General features: G+C 45.7%; 1 protein-coding gene across 2 annotated transcripts in view; it reads left to right on the top strand.

Annotated features, from left to right (window-relative positions):
* Window positions 1-22,624, top strand: part of zmat3 (zinc finger, matrin-type 3) — an 85,124-nt gene that overhangs the window by 25,172 nt on the left and 37,328 nt on the right. For both annotated transcript variants that reach the window (XM_038817260.1, XM_038817259.1), the window contains one exon: window positions 17,425-17,544. In XM_038817260.1, the coding sequence (XP_038673188.1) occupies window positions 17,425-17,544 (120 nt within the window). The remainder of the gene's footprint in view (window positions 1-17,424; window positions 17,545-22,624) is intronic.

Below are 22,624 nucleotides of genomic sequence, written 5' to 3'. Positions count from 1 at the left end.
TATTTGCCCTATCTATAGAACGCTGTCACTGGCAGGGAGGGTGCAGACCGTGAAAATGACTGTCCTCCCGAGATTTTTGTTTGTCTTTCAGTGCCTTCCCATCTTCATCCCTATGGCCTATTTTAAGCGGGTGAGTAGGATCATTACGGGCTTTGTGTGGGCGAATAAGACCCTGCGAGTAAGGAGATCGCTGTTGGAGCGCAGTCGGGGAGAGGGGCGTGGGGAGGGTTGGCGCTGCCGAACTTTCGCAGCTACTACTGGGCGGCCAATATAGCTATGATTCGGATGGGGGGGGGGGGGGGGGGGGGCGTGGGAGCAGCTTGGGGGCAGCGTCATGTAAAGGTACAAGTCTGGGAGCTTTGATAACAGCTCCTTTGCCGTTCTCACCGACCCATTACTCCACAAGTCCAGTGGTAGTGGCGACACTGTGGATCTGGGAACAGTGGAGGAGGTACAAGAGGGTGGAGGGAGCGTTGGTCTGGACCCCGATATGCAACAAACAGGTTTGTCCTGGGTAGGATGGATGGTGGGTTCCTGAGCTGGCAGAGGGTAGGCATCAGAAGGATGGGAGATCTGTTCATAGACGGAAGCTTTCCCATTTTAAAGGCGCTAGAGGACAGATTTAATCTGCCGCCAGGAAACGCCTTTAAATATCTGCAAGTACGAGCCTTCCTGAAAAAACAGGTATTAGCCTTTCCGACGCTGCCGCCACTGAGGATACAGGGCATGGTGGTCTCTGGCACCTGGGTGGGTGAAGGGATGGTATCGGATATCTACCAGGAACTACAGGAGGCGGAGGAAACCCCGGTGGAGGAGCTCAAGGGCAAGTGGGAGGAGGAGCTAGGTGAGGAGTTGGAAGCGGGTCTGTGGGCAGAGGTCCTGGGCAGGGTTAATTCCTCCTCATCATGTGCCAGGTGTAGTCTAATTCAATTTAAGGTGGCCCACTGGACACACATGACAGCAGCAAAAATGAGCAACTTTTTTGGGGTAGAAGACAGTTGTATGAGATGCAAGGGCAGCCCTGCAAACCATGTCCACATGTTTTGGGCATGCCTGGAGCTTAGAGTGTTCTGGCAAGGGTTCGCGAGGGCAATGTCCAAGGTGCTTAACACACGGGTGGTGCCGAGTCCAGAGATAGCGATCTTTGGAGTGTCAGAAGACCCGGGAGTTCAGAGGGAGAAAGAGGCCGACATCTTGGCCTTTGCCTCCCTAGTAGCCCAGAGACGGGTTTTATTCATGTGGAGGGACTCGAAGCCTCCGAGTATAGACACTTGGGTTACCGACATGGCTGGGTTTCTCAGCCTCGAGAAAATAAAGTTTGCTTTAAGAGGGTCTACGCTAGGGTTCTTTCGGAGGTGGCAGCCGTTCGTCGACTTTCTCGGGGAAAATTAAAATGTCAGCAGCAGTAGCAACCCATGGGGTGGGGAGGGGTGAGTGCTTCATTGGGATGGTGTGGGAAGACTGGGTCGCGTGGGGTAATGTCTATTTAATTGTTATTGTATATTCTCTTTTTGCACTATGTTAATGGTCACTCTAGTTTGTTTTGTTATTATTGTTACTACTGTTTTATTGTGAAAAATTCTGCAAAACCTTCATAAAAATATTTCAATTAAAAAAAAGATCTATGGCACCAGCGAGTGATTCAAGATGTAAGAGATGTGCAAGCTCCCAGGGTACCTTGCATAAACCTGCATATCTGCTTTTGGTGATCATATCAGGTTCATGTTGAGAGAGTGGAATTCTTTTCTATTAATATCTTTCCACTAGCTTCTGCCAGGAAGCTCTGAAGGCCACATGTGTGCAGTTCTGAGTTTGTGGGAAGCCTGAGGTTGCAGCAAATCCCACTGCTCTGGCTGGCTTCATCCATGGAGAACTGGATGTAAAATTGTGTGCCTTATTTAAAAGGGCATCAGTCACCTCCCTAAAGCATTTATAAGTGGATGATTGTGATATTCCGCAGATGTGCCCAGTGGATTCCTGGACTATCTACTGGCAGAAAAGTTAGGAGTGGCAGTTACTTTTAGTGCGACTGGCAGTGTATGGCCTCCCAGTCTGTGTACAATGAGATCCTCATGAAGGATGGAGTAGATATGCACCGCCACATCTCTTGCAAGCAAAGGCATCTACGGGACTGTATCACCCTCATCCCCATGTATGATAGTCATCTTCTGTAGACCCTTGGTTGCGCCAAATGTCTCTGTGATGTGGTCCTCTCTCATCAGCATCTGGGTCTTCCTTGACCTCCACTGGTTCATGTCCTTCAGGATGTGCTCTTCCTTAAGCTCTGCCATAAGATGACATGCCCTTCTCCTCATTTGCATCAGAGCTATCAAGAAGGCAGTAATCTGCAGCATGCATTGTACACTCTGTAGAAGTGGACAAATAGAATGGAGTGCACCTTACCCTGAAACATTCTCCCTCCATCAGCAAGCCAAGAAGCCAATGTGGAGCCATAGACCTATCTGAATCCTGACATAATTTAGATAATGAGGTTCTTTTTTATTCTTGAGTTGCCAAATTAGGTATGACATATTCTTGCCAGAATCTTCATACTAGCTCATGCTTCCTGTTAAACAGTCTTTCTATCCATCCCTTTTTCTCTATTACCAATAAGCAAAAAACGTTTAAAGAAAATGGACAGATACACAGGGCGGGATTCTCCGGTCGCCCAGCCACATGCTTCCCGGCGCTAGTGACTGTATTCTCTGCTCCCGCCTCTGTCAATAGGCTGTTCCATTGAAGCCACCCCATGCCTCTGGGAAACCCGCGGGTGCACTGTCAGCTGGACCAGAGAATGCCACCGGCGTGAATGTCCAGAGATTTCTGACCATAGTCTTTTATTTTAACACCCGTTTTGCTAATTCTGCCAGGTCGCAGCGGTGTCCATAGATACATAGAAGATAGGAGCAGGAGGAGCTCTTTTGACCCTTCGAGCCTGCTCCGCCATTTATCGCGATCATGGCTGATCATCCAACTCAATAGCCTAATCCTGCTTTCTCCCCATAGCCTTTGATCCCATTCTCCCCAAATGCTATACCTAGCAACCTCCTGAATATATTCAATGATTTAGCATCAACTATTTCCTGCGGTAATGAATTCCACAGTCTCACCACTCTTTGGTGGTGGCTAGGAGGCTAATCTTTAATCCTGAAAGATACCAGGGCAGTCCTGGAGGATTGACAACTCCTATATTGACGTCTCCCACCCCTCACTATCCCATAATTTTCCAGCGTTCTCTCTTTAACTCGCATGTGAAGAGCAACCACATGGAGTGGGCCAACGCTGCCAGCATTGAGTGGGCAGGAGTTGGCATCATTGATTGAGGATAGTGAAGAGAGTGGCAAGAAGGAGGGTAAGCAGAGGAAACTCCTTTAGAAACAGACTCCACCTATAAAGCAAAAAACCTCTGCCTTAGTTAACTTAGATCTGTCTTGCCCTGGTAACCTCATGGCTCTTTACAGTGCTGCTACAATTCAGATGCTTTATGATATATTTTTCTTAAAATAAAATGCCTTTATGTGTATGAAACTCAGCCACTCCTTACATACTGTACATCTGGAAAGAAAAGGTCCGAGTATTAATGGGCTAATCATTTAAAACTGTTGGTATGTCTGAGATGAGACTCCCGAAGCAATTGCTCTCCTCAGAACTCTGGCGCGGAAGGAGATTTCCGGGAGGACAGTGGAAACGCATTAGGGAGGCGATCAAATCATGCATGAAGTTAGGTGGACTGGCCATGCTAAATTGCCCTTCATGTCCTAAAAGGTTGGACGGGGTTACGGTGAAGGTATGGGCTTGGGTCGGGTGCTCTTTTCGAGGGCCGGTGTAGACTCAATGTCATTCCCAGGCCACTCCTTACAGCTGCCGTACACCCTGAAGGTGCAGAGGTGGCTTAGTACCCCTCTCATAAAGAGGCTTTGATCAGGCTGAATACAGCTATGTACTCCCACTATGTGTCTAGTGTCAGCCTGTCTCCTTTAGTAGCCTTTCTCCAATTTCATAACTGCAAGCATTGTGGACTGTAAGACATGATCATGGAAATGATTATGTGGAGCCTTGTCTGGAACTTTTGCTTATGTCCAATAACTGTGGCACCTTAATTGTTTGCACCGCCTTCCTTCTTTACATGCCTTCTTTACTGACATATGGGCAATCAGACCAAGTTAAATGTTTTCCTGAGCTTTAACCGAATCTCACATGAATGTGGTCCATGAGTTAAGGTGCAGAATTGCTTCAGTTGGCATTAGACGCATGTTATTAGGTCTGAGATGAGCCATAACCTGTAAGACAGGTTTTTTACATCCTTCATTTTTATACTTTATTATTTCAGCTCCTAGTCGAGATGGTGGTGCTGTAATTTATGTTTGAGTTGAGACCAGCTTCCAGCCTCCCCGTTTTACCCTCCAAGTCCCTCCTATCCTCCTCGTTCCACACCACATCCAAATTCCTGTTCCTCCAATCACCCTCCCACCTCCCCCTGTGATCTTGGAGTCAATTGTGATTGATATTCTTATCCTCCCCAAAATCTTTTCTGTTTATTCTCAATGCCGTAGGCCGACTTGATGCCCTCCCTTCTCAAGAGCACAAGTACTATGACATTCCAGGATTCTCCCAATTAAATCTTCCAATAGCTGCCCATGACCTACCAGCTCCTACTTTATCGGATGAGGGTGCCTCCCCTCACTGTGACTGTGCCATCTGTTTCTGTTTCCCAATACAAATCCTCCAACCGCCCCCACCCCCCCTCCCCCCCCCAGGACCAACCTCCTGGAGCACACTGACTAGCCCCTACACAGCATGCTCTCCTGGACTGTCACTGTCCCGAGAAGCCTTCCCCTCCTAGCTCTGAGACCAAGACATGCATGCATGCAGAGTTCTCTAGCATGGCTCGCTCAGCCCCAGGACTTGCATCTGAATCAGTCCCTGACAATGTGGCCTCAACCCAGGATTGTTTCACATTACTACCCCGCTGTAATTTTGACAACGCCCACCCCAAAGAGTCATCGGATTCGAAATGTTAGCTCTTTTCTCTCCCTACAGATGCTGCTAGACCTGCTGAGGCTTTCCAGCATTTTCTTGTTCGTTTCAGATTTCAGCATCCGCAGTAATTTGCTTTTTTCCACCAGTAGGTTTTCTAGTCTTCCGTCCCATGCTCTCTCACCTCACACTTCCCCAATCATGTGTCTTATGTTCCAGACTTCCTGCCTATGCTCCACTCAAATCCCCTTCCCTGTTCCTCTCACCCACTCCCCCATCCCCACCCCCACCCCTGCCTTGTCCCTGCAGGTATTGTCTTCATGAAGTAGACTTAGCGCAGCTGCACAGAAGCACCGAGATCTCACAGCACCACTGTTAAAGATAAGCGAAAGAAGTGTCTCCTTATGCTAGTGAACTGTAGGTCGCCATGTGCATGCTACTTACATGAAAAAGACCATTCTAATTGTCTGCTGGCATGCATTTATATTTTGAGAGAGAATTTGATTCGAGTGTGTTGCATTTTTCCTGAGCATTCTTGAGATGTAAATGGAGGCAATGGGGTTTCTGACATAAGTTAGCAAGAAACTCAACATGCCATGAAAGTTGGGACAACAAAATTCCAAGTGATTTTCACACCACTGGGAAACTAACTTTGCCATCACTCCAAATTTTGTGCCCCTGCCAGCCCAAGTCCCTCTGTTGGCGGGAGTGGAAAATTCAGCCCCATATCTCGTGAAACCCGTGGAATTTCACGGGGTACATGAGTGTGTGATGGATACCACCCTCGTTATAACTATTAATTACTGCTGAATAATATCTCTGCCACCGAAAGTTAACTTTGCTGGCGCTGAACACAGGACCGTTTTCAAATTCAGAAATGATTGTTTTTGTTCAGAATTGAGTTTAATTTGATCTCTTGATTTTCTGTTTCCTTTTAAAAGATCATTCAATGGCTGGTATAACTGAGTAAAGAATCAATCCAATTTCTGTTAAAATTACAGAGTCCCAAGAAAGATCTGACTTCCTGTAAAGTTGAGGGTTCTTTAGCTGCTTTGATGGCAGCTGTTCTGTTTTGAGTAAGTTCCCTCTTGCCTTTCGAAATTTTCTGTCCCAAGTAAACAACTTCTTCCTAGGTAATTTGTGCTTTGGCAAAGCTAGCTTTGTGACCATTAGTACTGAGGTGGTTCAAGACCACCCCTAAGTCCTTTTCATGATCATCTTTATTGATGGACCACTGTCCTCTGGGGATATCATACTTCGATTCAATTTTTCTTGAGGTTTCACATAGGTCAAATTATTTATGAAAGAAAGACCCAAAATTCCCAACATATCTTCAACGGAAACATCTGGTATTTATCCTGCCGACTACGCCAAGTTGAAGGATTTGGACTGTGTCAGTTGAGGGATTATGAAACCATCAATTCAAGGTTACCAGCCGTTCTTGCGATTACTGAAACTCAGTAGAAATTCAAGTTAAAACTTGTCAGGTGCAAATAAGAATTGTTTTATTTGTCTTCTATTGATTACAACTTGAAAGTCATTTAAAAGGCAGTTTGTAGACAATTTGAAGCTTTCAAAGAATCACAGGAATTATCTTCTTAGACAAACAGCTCGAAACATAACTTTTAAAAGTCAAAGTCTGAAGTCAAAGTCTGAAAATGAAATATGAATACAGAGAGACCATGAATAGTTCAGATCAAAGTATAGATGCCTAAAACTCTCTCTCTCTCTCTCTCTCCTGACACTCTCTATCCCTAACCTAACTCTTCCTCACCTGACTCTCTCTCTAAAATGGCGGCAAAATCCCCGATGGTTATACAATTTCATATCTGTCTTAAGCGATCTGATCACACCCCAATATAATCCTAATTGGTTTGGGTTAGACTCAAACACATTTGATTTGATGGCAAGCTGTCCATCTTCAATATGTAACATTACTTCTAATTGTTGCCTGTCTGCCTTTTTTGTGCATGTTAAAGAATGTGATATTGTGCTTTATCAAAGCCAGCAAAAACTGGTCTATTGCTGACCTGACTACTGTAACAATGGAGACCTCATGCTATCTTGTCATGCCATGCTGGACATGACTCCGAAAATATAATTCAAACTGTCTATTTCAATCTAGTAAAGTAAATTATGCTGCTTTTATAAAATTGTTGTTTTGAGAATGTTGGAATCAAATATATATATATTTGATTCGATGTTCTAACTGTCCATTTATTAAAAACAAGGCAACATAGTCTAAAATGTTTCAGCTTGTATAAGTCATGAGATGTAATTCACCCTAATCTCGAACGGCGTGAGAACAGTAGAGCCTTCACTCCTACCACCTCGTTGCCATGGATTCAGCCCTTGTCCTTGGAGAAATGTAATGAGAAGTGTCTGTCTTATCAGACTTCTGTGTTACTTTTAAAATTATGACAATGAAAATTGCAAAATATGTGTTTTCTTTCATTTTAAAACTGGGAATTAATATTTACGCTTAAACAACTATTTTTTTTACCTATATTAGGTGTATTAGAAATACCTGGCTTCTACAGTTCGGCCCTTTGATAAATCGAAAGATCAAGTGAGATATATCAGAATAAGATAAAAGACATCATTAATGCGATAGGATAGGTAAAAGCGCAAAGAATAACTCATTCATATTGTCATTGCAGTTTTAAACAATAGAATGGACACTTAGCATTGCAACAAGCATTTCAACAATAATCATTATAATTCTTAAAGAATCATTATTACTAAATATCAATTAATAAATTAGTCAAATTTGATACTACTGATTCAGTATTAATAGATTATCAAATAATTGATTGATAAGTATTACGGTTAGCATTTCAACAATTCATCAATTGGGGGTGCAGTAGGGTTAGTGTGAATCATTCTGACAGTTGGTCCCCTGCGTTTAGCGAATAGTTCTTTGATGCACTTAGCCCATTGGTATGTTATGTGAATGATGAATCCAGCTACACAGGAGAATAGGATTATTCTCATTATGGACATTCCAGTGTATCTAAACCACCCGCAAATTCTATCCCAGAGAGAGAGAACTTGGGGTGGATCAAGTTTTTTGATTTCTTTTTGCATATGTAATACCAAATCTTTATTTTCTTCAGAGTTATCGGGAATGAAAGTCCAACATTCTGCCACCTTTTTCGGCTAGCACATAGTCAAGTGCCATTCGATTTTGTAATACCACGGTTCGAATTGCTCGCATTTCGTCACAAAGTTTATCTAGGGCAGTGGCAGTGTAATCAGCTACATTTTGTATGATGGTTGTTATTTTATTCAACTCATTCTCCATCCTTACTTCCCAATAGAAAGGAATGATTCTAGCATAAATTGCATCTCTTAAGGTGATGGAACGTTTATTTCTTCGAACAGTCATTTCGGAAATATGCAGGAGATTAGTCATATGATGAATGGCAGGTACCATGTATCCTAAATAGCAAGATCCTGACCAGGATCTTGGGAGCCAGGGATATGCTTTATCATTACAAATAAAATAAGTTCCATTATAAGCAGAATATGAGTAAATATATTCTAAGAGCTATTGGTCTTCGAATGTTTTATTATTTCTGAGGTTAGGTATGCCTGTTATCCTTGAGGACTGCATAACTCTTTTAAAGCGATCGTTTGTACATTTATAAGCTGTGTTAACATCTACATAATTAGTACAATCACTATTACCCATTGGTATCCCTTTAGGGTCCTTACTGATGAGGCAAATTGATCCTTTTTGTTTAATATTAGTTGGGAGGTTAAGATGTTCAGGTTTTTTGTCAGGGTTAAATTGAAGTTGGTGCCATCCTGAAAAGGTGTTTAGTGGATAGCCTGCAGATTTCCATAAGTTAATAGATTTTTGGATGTCAACCTGGTACCTTCCATTTTCACATGTATATGCTCCAGAATGGGTCGCCACAGAGCGAGGGACGCTTTGATAGATGTACCATTCTGCTGTTTCTGAAGCATTAAAAGGAATAGTTAAAAATGGAATCCCCTCCCCTGAGTTAGTAGGGGTTGCAATGCATACCCAACAATTGGAAATGTTAAAGTTTTCAGCATATATCTTAGATGTGTAAAGGAATGTGTTCTTATTCAGACTTCTGTGTTACTTTTAAAATTATGACAATGAAAATTGCAAAATATGTGTTTTCTTTAATTTTAAAACTGGGAATTAATATTTACGCTTAAACAACTATTTTTTTACCTATATTAGGTGTGTTAGAAATACCTGGCTTCTACGATGAGTGATGGATACCACCCTCCCCACTTAATTTCCACAAAAGTCTTAATTCCAATGGCGTTATAACTATTAATTACTGCTAAATAATATCTCTGGCACCGAAAGTTAACTTTTTCAAGCGTGGATTCTCATTCTTTCAGACTTAACTTAAGTTTTTCTTTCCATCTCTACATCTCTCTGTCTCTTAATCCCATCTTTCTTTCCATCTGCTGCATGTAATTTTGTATAATTTCCATATTCCAACTGACACTTCCAGATTCACACTCTATGTTGCTCAGGAATAATCCTTCAGTCTGATTGGTTAAAGAGATACACAGTTGCTTGCCCTTTTTATGCCCCATAAAGGCATAAAATTTTCTATGTCTATGCCTATAATTCATAACTTTTAAAATATGAACTTTACTCAGTGTGGAATCTTTTGACACTAACCTTTCTTTTAAAATGAACAAAATATGCCGTGAAAGATGGCCACCGAGGGTCATCTGACCTGACCGTTGAATTCAAAACCAACACAAGGTGCGGGATTTACTGCACAACCCACCGCATGTTTTGTGGCAGCGGAAGGCAGCCAGTTATTGGCCGGCAGCGGGATCTTTTGGTCAATGGGGTTTTCCATTGAATGTACCCCTTGTCTCCGGAAAACCGGTGGCGGGGCTGCACTATTGGCGAGACCGGAAGATCCCGCTGGCCTGAATGGCCAGAACGTTTTGGCCATTGTCTCAAAAAGACACATTCCAGACTAAAAGGTGTCAACTACCCATCTTCTAAGACCATCCAAATCTCACTTCCTGACTTGAATAGATCTTACTGAAACAAGGATGATGATTGTCTAAAACTGCATCCCCCAGAGTGAATGTCTTCAAACAATAATACAGACTATGGCTAATGAACTGAAGACCAACACTACATTTGGAAAAGAGAACAGTGAGAAGTCACATAGTTGAACAGCCATGTTGGTCCCCCCATTTTATCTTTAAGTGCTGTCTACAGTAACATGCTGCTGCAGCATAAAAGGCAGTAGCACCTATGGCTTAAGAACCGGATACTGTAACAGTATCAGGTCTTCAAGCTTGTTCCCTTTCAAGTCCACCAATACAGGAAACTAACCTGATAAAGACGACAGGTAACTTATTTGGTAACCTGCAAAAGTCCATTTCTTCGAAAGGGAGAGCAAGCCCTGAAAAGATTGTTATACAACTTCAGCTATTGAATTGACCTAAACTACACTTTAGGAGTGAAGGCATCTTTTCATCAGGTCTTCAATGTGTATTTTCCAACAAGAATCACATGATTCACAAACAATTAATTTTGTTTATAACTTATAAAACTGCAACAATCTCTCCTTCAAAGCGTTTGTGTGAGTGTCTGTCTCAGTGAATGCTGTAGCATTAGATTTTCAATGTGAGCATGTGAATAAACAATCCTCTTTATTTAAACCCTTGAAACACTTGCTGCTAGTTATTCAAATTGTGAAAAACACACATCTTCCTTTCAAAAACTTACTGTTTATGAACAGTGGAGAACAGAACTGGGATAGCAGTGATACTCTCTCTCGCCCTGTCTGCAACGCCCTGTTCACCTCTCCCCTCCTGAACATAGCCACAACCCCGGCCATTCCCACCGACACTTGGCTTCCGCATCACGCCCGTTGCCCCACCGGTGCCTGTCATCAGCCCCAACCCCTGTCCCTGCTACCGATACGCTCTGTGTCCCCTGTTCTCCGCACTCCTGTGGGGTCTACCGTGGGTGCCCTCCTTGGGTGGGTCACGTGGTTGTGGGGGGGGGGGGCACTGTGTGTCAGCGACTGGTGACGTGCTTGGTGTGGGCAGATGGGGCTTCGTGACGGCCAGTGTTCCTGCGGGGCGGGCTAGATGGCCGTGCCACTGATGGGCCATCCACCCTGAGGGCGCAGTGTGCCAGGGAAGGTGGCGGGTCCACGGTACATGCATCCGCTGTTCGGGGTGCGCTCTGCTCGTCCCCTGCTCCACCTACAGTGGGGCAGCACCTCGATGCAGGCATTGAGGCATGCCAATACCTGGTGTGCATCTGGCTGCACTGGCCCATGCCCATCCCACTCATACATTGGCTGGGATCTGGGGGTTTCTAGAGGAGTGGTCTGGTGGGGAGAGGGGGGGTACCCGTTGGCACTCTGCCCATTAACGGGATAGAATGGGTAGTCAACGGAGTGTACAGCCACATGGCTGCCTTGCAGGTCAAGGCAATGGCGGACCGTGCCCATCCACCCCGGGGGGGGGGGTCACCCCGAGTCCACGGCACATCGCTCCCCCGCAACTCTCCCCGGCCCTGGCAGGTGCCCATCCAGCCACCAGCACAACTGTCAGCCCACTGTTATGCCTTTGGAAATATTTCTTACCACTTCTCTCTCCCTCAGCAGCCACGGTGCCCAGTCCCCGTTTTTAAATACCACAATTGAACTGCGCCGGTGTCACTTCCGTTTGGGGGAGGCGGAGCACTGCGAGAGGCCGGAGCCTACCAGGTTAGGCTGTTTATGATATTTTAATGAGTATTACGGTACGATTTATATGCTCACGTCATGCAGGGCGTGGAGTGCATCCACGCTGCCATCAAGGCACCGGAGCATGGCACTCCATTGGGCGCCGGCGCAACCTCTATTTTTGGCTGATGCCCGATTCTCCGCCCGATCGTGATTCCGGTGTCGCTGGACAGAGAATTCCGCCCATGGTCTCCCAAATGGAGAATCCACCCCCTAGCCTCCCAAACGGAGAATCTTGCCCAGTACTATCACTTTTAAGAACAGGAACAATTGTAGCTGCCCAACTTGAAACTAAATGGGCTCAATGATTCCTAGCTTTGCAGCTACTACAACTGCTACTCTACTTTGCCTTTCATAGCGTAGGACACTGTCCTCGGTTTGGAAAAGCGAGTAGCTGCCTGAGGATCTACGGACAATTTAACTAGTGCCCCGCAATGTACCCAGTTTGTGTTTGAAAACCTCAGGATATTTGTTAATGATGTCCTCTGTCACTATTGTGTGCTTTATCTTACCCCGGTTCAACTGAATTTTCCTAAGCCAGTCACGCCCCAGTTGACTAGGCCCATGCTCTTTTACCACCAAGTGCTGTGCTCCTGCTTCTTGGCTGTTATTCTGCAATGGTATAGTCTCACCAGTGTACGTCCAAAGGTTGATTCCTGCCTGAGTAAGGAGTGTTGCCTGCTTCGAGCCCAAATTTTCATGAAGGTCTTTTCACTGATTATCTTGATTTTCTGTCCACTGACCTCCACTATAGCATAAATAGGATCTTCACGCTGCTCACTCTTGTTAAACTCCGTAACCATGCTCCACTGCCAGGTCTGAGCTTTCCAGGCAATATGTCTTCCACAGATGCTTCCTTGCATTTTAATCTCACTGCTCAGCCTTTGACTTCCTCTTAGCACCTTGCCACTTCTTTGCTAAATGCCCCTTTTGGTTACACTGGTGACAAAAACTTACAATGATTTTCATAATGTGACTCCCCATCCCCTGTCACCACCTTTTGACTTGCAGCTTCTTTTTCTGTTTGATGCAGTGCACCTGCCTGCATGCTGCCATTAGCCTTCTGAATATCTTTTGCATCATTAGCATCTGTTTCCATGTCCTGAGAAATTTCTACTTCTTGAAAGTAAGTGTGGCTCCTGCCAGCAAATGCTGCTGAATGCTGTCCTTATTAATGCCGCAAACTGGTCTGTCCTGAAGCATGTCGTCCAAAACTGTCCCAAATTTGCAATGTTCAGAGAGCTGGCTCAATTCAGTGACAAAAGTATCTACAGAGTGTCTCGTCTTCTGAAAATCACTATGGAATTTGAAATGTTGTACTGAGGGATTAGGATTGTGGTGATTCAGAACGAGTGTAACTGGAACAAGTGTAACTAAATCCCCAAATTAAATGTCCCCAGTTTCTGTGGCGTAGTTAAGTTTCTCACTAGCTTGTAGGTCTTCGCCCCGTTCACACTCAGGAGAATTGCACGCTTTGTAGCCTTGTCGGCAATCTCATTTGTCAAGTAAAAGTGTTTAGTGTGCTGAAACTCAATTTATTTATCCCATCCTCGTCGCCGAAAAGATGTGGTACCTTGACCACAAAAAGGTAGTCGAAACAATGTGATGAAAGTTAATCTTTTATATATTAAATAACAAAGTCTAAAATATAATATGGACTCAAAAATGGGAGCAACTAGCTAAACATTAAAACAAAAGTAACAAAATAGAATTAGAATGACAATTAAATGTGAATATACACCGGTAACAACAAATTATGTTACAGCACTTAGCAATGGATTATGTTTCGACATCCTGGGCTAGTGCACGGTCAATTCCAGCCCCACTTGACCCGGGGTCACACACAATTGAATTAGCCAATAATTCTTAGAAAAATACCCAAAGTCTTTGGCCCTTGGCTGCCCAATAATCACAGTCACCAAGTTTGTAAGTTTAAACACAATTACTTTTTATTTATAACAAGAACTATCATGAAATATACAGCAAAAACAATTGGTTAACTATGGTCTAATTTGGACAGCATGGTGGTGCAGTGGTTAGCACTGTTGCCTCACGGTGCCGAGGACCCGTGATCGATCCCAGCCCTGGGTCACTATCCTTGTGGAGTTTGCACATTCTCCCTGTGTCTCACCCCCACAACCCAAAAAGATGCGCAGGGTAGGTTAATTGACCACGCTAAATTGCCCCTCGTTTGGAAAAAGAAATGGGTACTCTAAATTTTAAAAACAAAATCTATCATCTAATTCCTAATCCCTCATTTTAATTTACCCCTACCACTGCACACGCATACACAAGACGAACAACACAGAGGGGAAGAGAGGGGGGTAAACTTCCAAATAAAAGATGAGTCTTTGTTTCAGATGGTTGTTTCTAGCACAATCTTCTTCAAACCAGGCTTTCAGGGTGAGATTTCTGCTTTCCAGTCTGTAATGGTTTCCACTGCAGATACATTCCAGTCTGCAGTTTCAGAAATACAGCAACTCTCAGTCTTTCCGGAGAGAGAAAGAGAGAAGAGCGAGATGGTCCTTTCCCCTGAGTGTCCAGGACTCAAACCTGAGCTCTCTGAAAACCATTCCACTTGAGTAGGACCCAATTACCACCTATTAACAGGCAGAATACGGCCTTTTGGGCAATTCATTGGCCACCAGCCAATTATTCGAACGGAGTCCCACCCCATTATCTCTGGTGCCGAAAGCTCTGGGTTTTGCTGTCCAAAGCTAACAGCACCATATATTATGTTGCATCTTCTTGAATTCCTCCTCTTCTCTGCTCCTTGACTTAAATATACATGTTCATTAAGCATCCCAGAATCAAAAATGATAACGGCAAAAATAAAGAAAGGGGAAAAAAAGGGAATCAGAGGAAGGACCCTTAGAATTTAAATAAGATGATACATAATAATAACACTCTATAACACATTCTTAAATGGTAGAGTAATTCCTAAACAAGCCTCATGAAAGCGCTATACGATGCCAATCCTGGTGCCTTTTGTTTACATGAAAGAGACCAAATAGTTTCCATGTCATCAACCATACACTCTATTGCATAGTGACCTGAAAAATACCAGAACACTATTCCCAGGTTAAAATGGCTGTTAAAGGGCGGCATGGTGGTGTCGTGGTTAGCACAGCTGCCTGACGGGTCACGGCCCCGGGTCAGTGTCTGTGTGGAGTTTGCACATTCTCCCTGTGTTTGCGTGGGTCTCACCTTCACAACCCAAAGGTTAGATGGATTGGCCACACTAAATTGCCCCTAAATAGGAAAAAACTAATTGGTCCTCTCAATTTATTTTTAAAAATGGTTGTTAAAAGGGCAGCACGGTGGCACAGTGGTTAGCATTGCTGCCTCACGGCGCTGAGGTCCCAGGTTCGATCCCGGCTCTGGGTCACTGTCCGTGTGGAGTTTGCACATTCTCCCCGTGTTTGCGTGGGTTTCGCCCCCACAACCCAAAGATGTGCAGGCTAGGTGGATTGGCCACGCTAAATTGCCCCTCAATTGGAAAAAATGAATTGGGTACTCCAAATTTATTAAAAAAACAGAAAAAAAAAAGAAGAAAAAAATGGTTGTTAAAGATATTGGGCGGTATTCTCCGCTCCCGATAAAAATCGGGATGGCCGTCGTGAAATCGGCCAAGGTTCACGACAGCCTCGGGGCCCGCTCCCCGCACCTAATTCACCCCCACCCGGGGGGCTAGGAGCGGGCCCCTGTTGTTCCCGGCCTCGACCTCGTCGCGCCGGAAATGACGCGGAAACGGCGCATGCGCGGGTTGCCGGTTTCAACCCGTGCATGCGCAGATGACATCAGCGCGCAGACGGCACAAACCCGCGCATGCGCGGTGCCGTCTTTCTCCACCGCCGCCCGGCACGACGTGGCGGCTTGATCTTGCCGGGCGGCGGAGGGGAAAGAGTGCGTCCGTTTTGGACGCTGGCCCGACGATCGGTGGGCACCAATCGCGGGCCCGTCCCCTCCCGAGCACAGTCGCGGTGCTCCCGTCCCAATTGGGCCCCTAGATGCCCCAAACGGGCATCTACCGCCCGTTTCACGAATGCAGCGACCAGGTGTGGTTGCTGCCGTGGTGTAACGGGCGTGAAGGGCCGGCCGCTCGGCCCATCAGGCTCGGAGAATTGCCGTTCACCATGAAAAACGGCGAGCGCCGATTTTTCCGAGCCGGGTGGGGTGGGGAGAGTTGCTGGGGGCGCCAGGGGGCCGTAAAAAATGTCAGGTGGCCCTCCCACGATTCTCCCACACCATGTGGGGAGCGGAGAATTCCGCCCATTCAATTTCATCAGTTCCTTTCTATTTTTATTTTATGTTACCTTTATCTTATATAGAACATAGAGTGCAGAAGGAGGCCATTCGGCCCATCAAGTCTGCACCGACCCACTTACGTCCTCACTTCCACCCAATCCCTGTAACCCAATGTCCCCTCCTAACCTTTTTGGTCACTAAGGGCAATTTATCATGGTCAATCCACCTAACCTGCACGTCTTTAGACTGTGGGAGGAAACCAGAGCAGCCGGAGGAAATCCACGCAGACAACGTGCAGACTCCGCACAGACAGTGACCCAGCAAGGAATCAAACCTGGGACCCTGGCACTGTGAGGCCACAGTGCTATCCACTTGTGCTACCATGCTGCCATGGTTCTAATTTAGAAATTAACTGACTATCGTTGAGATTTTCCACAGTAGTGGTACTAATGAGGGGCCAGTTTAGCTCAGTGGGTTAGACAGCTGGTTTGTGATGCAGAACAAGGTCAGCGGCACGGGTTTAATTCTTGTACCGGTTATTCATGAAAGCCTGCCTTCTCAACTTTGCCACTGGCCTGAAGTGTGATGATCCTCAAAAGGTGGAAAGCAGCCTATGGTCACCTGGGACAATTTACCTTTACTAATGCTGAGTCATAGATTTGTGCTGCAAGCTGGAAGCCTTACCTATATAAGATTTGTGGGTGTGCTTTATAGGTGTGCTATAAATCATGCATGGCATGCTCCTTCAAATCTGATACTTTGTTATGAAAATTACTCTGGCATTTTCCTGCAATCAAATTTTACTGCATATAACAAAGCAGAATATTCTGGAAACACTCAGCAGGTCAGGCAACATCTGTCGCAGTCGAAAACTATCTTTATCAAGCCTTTTATCTGAACTCAGCAGTTTGGAAAAACATCAACCTGACAATTACTTTGTTTTATTGACATAAGAAATACCTTCATAGCTTCTCATAATTTGTCTTTTTCAAATTCATTTTGGAAACAATTTGAGATAAGCTTAAGGATGATATGAAAATGTGGAGAAACGGTCTGTTGAAAGTTGGCATAGGCCTGAGGGTTTCATAAAAGCAGGACAAATATGACAGAGGCAACACAATATTTATTTATTTATGAAATGAAATGAAAATCGCTTATTGTCACGAGTAGGCTTCAATGAAGTTACTGTGAAAAGCCCCTAGTCGCCACATTCCGGCGCCTGTCCGGGGAGGCTGGTACGGGAATCGAACCATGATGCTGGCCTGCTTGGTCTGCTTTAAAAGCCAGCGATTTAGCCGAGTGAGCTAAACCAGCCGTATAATGTTTTGTTATATACAGGTGAAGATATTTTTGTGAGTATAGTGTCACAACATATAAATTCATAACATAGTGTCTGTTCTCTCTACCCAAATAATTTGTTAAAATTTGTTTTGTTTAGGGTAAAAACCACTCAAAGAAACTTCGTAATTACTATGCTGGGCATCAATGTGTGGCTGCTCCCAAATTGACTCATTTTGTAGATCAGCCAGGCACACAACTCCATCCACCAGCATCCCAGGTAATGTAAATATATGCTAATAGGAGAACATCCAGATGTGAAAAAAATGACTGAAAATTATAATTATTATTTGTTTCCTGCAAAGCTGTATAATTCAGTTGTCACCATTGTAATTTACTTTAACTATATGCAATAATACTGTGATTGTGCAGTCAATTTTCCACCACTCATGGCAATTTTGAAAATAAAGAACTTGCATGAAGCACCGTTCATGTACTAAGGATATCCCAAAGTACTGGAGGGCCAATATTGTATTAGGTGTTAAATCACCTGACATGTACAGATAGGTTTCTGAATAGTGTGATCAGGAACAAATACAAGCAGCCATTCACGTGTGTCTTGTTCATACCTCAGACAAACTGCTAACCTTAGAGCAATATCTAATTATAGAAGGGGGTAAGACTACTTATTTGTACTCTTGCAAATTCTTAACACATTGCCTTGGCATTAAAATTGGATATCAAGAAGAAACTTGATATTCTGATTTCAGTGATATTGGTTGCAAGGTTCAACTCTTCAAAGCACCATGGGAACTTTTACACCCAAGGACAGATTGGGCTTCAATGTAATGCGTCTGCTGATAAACAGTACCTCTAGCAGTGCAGTACATACTTTCTCAGTACCACACTGAATCATCAGCATAGATTATGTAGTCAAATCTTTGGAGTGGAGCTTGAACCCATGACTTGTGATTCAGAGGCAAGCACGCTACCAATGGACCAATGATGATACTTCAATATTGCTATTGTATCAGCAACTCAAAATGTGTGTAACAATGTAAAGATAAGAGGTAAATGTAAAACTTGGGAGGCTTGATTGGAGTAAGAACTGCCTGAACCTTATGCACCTTCATACCCAAAGATATTGCTGTGCCCCCACTAAATCTGTTTGGGAAAACAGATCGCTTAATTTAGTTACAGTGATATAGCATTCACATAGCTGCATAATCTGTTGTGAATTCCTCACAAATACCTTACTTGCTCAGAGTGCAAGTTGTTCAACCTAGGTAATCCTTTTTGCTTGTGAAATAATCCAGCTAATTTAACTTTTGAAAGAAGATTATATCCAGCAAGCACTTTAAACAAAAGATGTGGCTTATTACTGACAATAATGTAGTGCATATTAATGTAGTTCATCAGGACAACTTCTATAGCAAAGCTCTTGCAACAAGATATGGGAGCTGGATGTTGAAGAAATTCTTAGTTGCTCAAGGTATGCCTATCTTATTTCCATTTTCTTTATGAATCACAAAGCAAAGCTGCTAAAGAGACCCTTTTTGAAAGAAACAGGTGAGGAGGAGATGGAAGAGATACTAGAGACACTTAGAAACATGTCAACAGTTCCTCAAAGCATTTCCTAGAATGGCATCTAAAGTGCAATGTGCATCAGATGATCATCTTTTAATGGAAAGCACAGTTTATTTCAAAGTGGAAGAGGCTTCACACCAGAGCTCAAAGAGCACAAATGCTGTAAAGAAAATGCCTTGACAATTGGCAAGAGTATATATAGAGAATTTTGTAAACATCTGAGGAAAGGATTTACTCCTGTGAGTTAACTTCACAAATATAGCATTGGTGTTGTTGGAACTTTCTGCTCAATATTAACTTGCTCAGTATTGTTTGGCATGCTGATGATCAATTTGACAACCATTGCAGCCTGTCAATCACCTGGAAAATTCTAATTCTACATATCAATGGCTGTCCAAGGTTATGAAAAATTAAATAGTTAGATTTTAAAAATTAAACATAGAATATTTCAAACTTATTTTTAGAAATTGTCCAAACATTCAAAACCATGAATTCCTAATGTGTTTTTAATTTTTCATTGCTATCCACTGCTATTCGTTTGGCTTTCCTGTGTTAAAAAGCGTCACAGTATGATGATAGATCCATTTTGCATGGTTTGACATTTGGATAGAATGGGCAGTCCTTTGACTGTGTGTAAAAGTTATACCTCAGAGTGTCTGTTAGGTATCTCAGGAAATGGTGCTAAAACTTTACATGAATTCTTGTTGGTCTTTTTTCCTGGCGGTGTTTACAGATCTCTAGTGGTATATCTATGCAGTCAAGACCAAGGGCAGTCATCTGTCTGACAGTTGCTTGTTTTATTTATGGACAAAAGTTTAGGCAATCAGCATTAATCTGCATTGAGTAAATCGGATTATAGAATATACCTTCTTATGATGTTTTTAAAAATGAAGGAACTTAGGGCAGCACGGTGGCACAGTGGTTAGCATTGCTGCCTACGGCGCTGAGGACCCGGGTTCGAATCCCGGCCCTGGGTCACTGTCCGTGTGGAGTTTGCACATTCTCCCCGTGTTTGCGTGGGTTTCACCCCCACAACCCAAAAAGATGTGCAGGGTAGGTGGATTGGCCAGGCTAAATTGCCCCTTAATTGGAAAAATTGGGCACTCTAAATTTAAAAAAAAAAAATAAAAATGAAGGAACTTGTATTTCAAGTGTGTTATCAGCTGGTTCAGGGCCAGTAATTTTTTGTTTGATGTAGACAAATTTTGAAATCCCAGTTACCAGCTAAAAGAATAAAACTCAAGATTTCGCATACATGTGCAAGACCCCGAGATTGTACTGAATACCACATTTCCAGATTCAGGCAGGACCAAACATATGAACGTGTTTGCGGCCCCCCTCCCACATCACTCACAAACATCTTCCACCTCCCTCAAACATCCGGCCCATCTTTGATTTTGTGAGGTGTGCCCTATGTACGACTTTCAACTGTATCAGCTCCAACCTCGCACACGAGGCTGAGGCAGGGCTATGGTTGAACAAGTAGGCTGACCACATGGAATGTGAGAGGGTTGAATGGGCCGGTCAAGAGGTCCCGTGTGTTCGCGCATTTGAGGAGCTTAAAGGCGGATGTGGCATTCTTGCAGGAAACACACCTGCAGATCGGGGATCAAACTAGGCTCAGGAAAGGGTGGGTAGATCATGTCTTTCATTCAGGATTAGATTTGAAGACGAGGGGGGTGATGGTCTTGATAAATAAGCGAGTAGCGCTTAAAGTGGGGAACATAGTGACAGGTGATTGGGAATTGGTGATTGGGAAATTGGAGGGGATGTCGGTGATGTTGGTGAATGTTCATGCCTCGAAGTGGAAAGATGTAGGGCGGGATTCTCCCATAATCGCCGTGATCGCCGGAACCCAGCGCCAAAAACGTTGCGGATCACCCCGGCGTCGCCCCCCCCCCCCCCCCCCCCCCCAAACGGCGCAAATTCTCCGGCCTGGAATGGGCTAGTAGCGGCATGACGCCATTCGCAACGGCGTCACCCGCCACGGATGCACGGCGTAACAGCACAAAAGACGCCCCCCCCCCTCCGGAGACCCGACAAGATGGCAGCCCCGCCGCGCAGCTCCAAGGTTCCAGGAGTGCAACATCGAGGCACTCCTGGACACAGTAGAGCAAAGGAAGGAGGCCCTGTACCCTGGACACGGCCGCAGGGTTGCCCCATGCCTCAGCCGGCGTCTCTGGAGGGAGGTGGCAGAGGTCGTCAGCGCTGTGGCTATAACACCAAGGACAGGCGTCCAGTGCCACAAGAAGGTGAATGACGTTGTCAGGGCAGCCAGGATGAGTACCCCCCCTCCGATGTGCGGCACACCCCCAGGTGCAGCTAACTCTAACCCTAACCCTAATGTGCTGCGCACGTCTGCCAATATACGCACAACCGCTGGCCTTCATGTATATCCCTGCCTAACACTGTTGCCCTTTATCCCTGCCACCTACCCACCCGCCTCCCCACAGGAGAAGCGCGCACACAACAACAGGGAGCGTGAGGGGACCGGAGGGGGCCTAGCTGATGAGAGACCACTCACCGTTCATGAGGAGAGGGCCTTGGAACTGGCAGGCGGACCCGAGGACCGGGAGGTTGCCGATGCAGAGGTCGGGGGCGCACCACCAAGTGAGACCCCCCACGGCCCGTCCCCCTTCCGCCATGCCCCCCATACCCCCCTCCCCCATATACGCTCCCCCATATACGCTCCCCCATATACGCTCCCCCATATTCGCTCCCCCATATACGCTCCCCCATATACCCCCTCCCCCATATACCCCCTCCCCCATATTCCCCCCTCCCCCATTTTCCCCCCTTCCCCATAGCCCGCCTCCCCCATATCCTCCCTCCCCCATATCCCCCAATAACCACCTGTGTGTCTAACCATGCATGCCGTATTGTGTATTGCAGGACCAAACGTCGTGGCACCCGACCCCGCGGATGCCAACCGCCCTCAGGATGCCCCAGGACGACCACGACACAGGAAGAGACACGGCCCCTCCGGCATGCGACGCCCCCAGGACGGCCACGAGACAGGGAGAGACCTGGCCTCTCTGGCATGCGGCACCCCCAGGATGCCCCAGGGTGGCCACGAGGCAGGGACAGGTGCAGAGCAACAGGGAGACGATGCCCCCGTCTCGTGTGAGTGCGGCGGCGCAGGGGTGCGACACCCAGCGACGAGGGGGGCAGCCACAGGCCCCCGTCGCAGCCAAGCCAGGACACCCCTACCCAGGACACCCCTACCCAAGACACCCCTACCAAGGACACCCCTACTCAGGACATCCCTACCCAGGACACCCCTAGCCAGGACACCACGACCCAGGACAGCCCTACCCGAGACACCGACACACATGATACCGACACACTGACATAGAGGAACCACCACCCCAGGGGACCATGGACTCTGGGTAGGACGATGATCACGCTACAACGGCACTGCTATCTCCAACAGAGACCCTCCACCATCGCAGAGACACTCACCTCGGTTGGGGACTTCAGCGATGAGGCTTCTGGTACACTCACTGGTGCGCACAACACAGCCGTACCGGTACAGCAGGTGGAGTTGGGAGCAGCCGAGGGGCCGGGCGGTCGGAGGGCAGGCCGGCCCCAGCAACCACCTGCCGCCCAGACGGGTCCCGGGTTCTTGGAATTACCACACCCAACCACAGACCCGATGCAGTCACGGAACCAGGGATGATCGAAGGGGTGACGGCTGGCTTGCGGTGGCTGCAGATGCAGGTGGAGGAGTGCACCCGCGTCCAGGAGCTGGGAGTGGTGCCGGGCATGCATGC

The sequence above is a fragment of the Scyliorhinus canicula genome, chromosome 13 (assembly GCF_902713615.1).
Source record: "Scyliorhinus canicula chromosome 13, sScyCan1.1, whole genome shotgun sequence".
Classification (NCBI taxonomy): Eukaryota; Metazoa; Chordata; class Chondrichthyes; order Carcharhiniformes; family Scyliorhinidae; genus Scyliorhinus; species Scyliorhinus canicula.
Note: the sequence above shows the minus strand (reverse complement) of the source record. Positions and strands in the feature narration are given on the sequence as shown.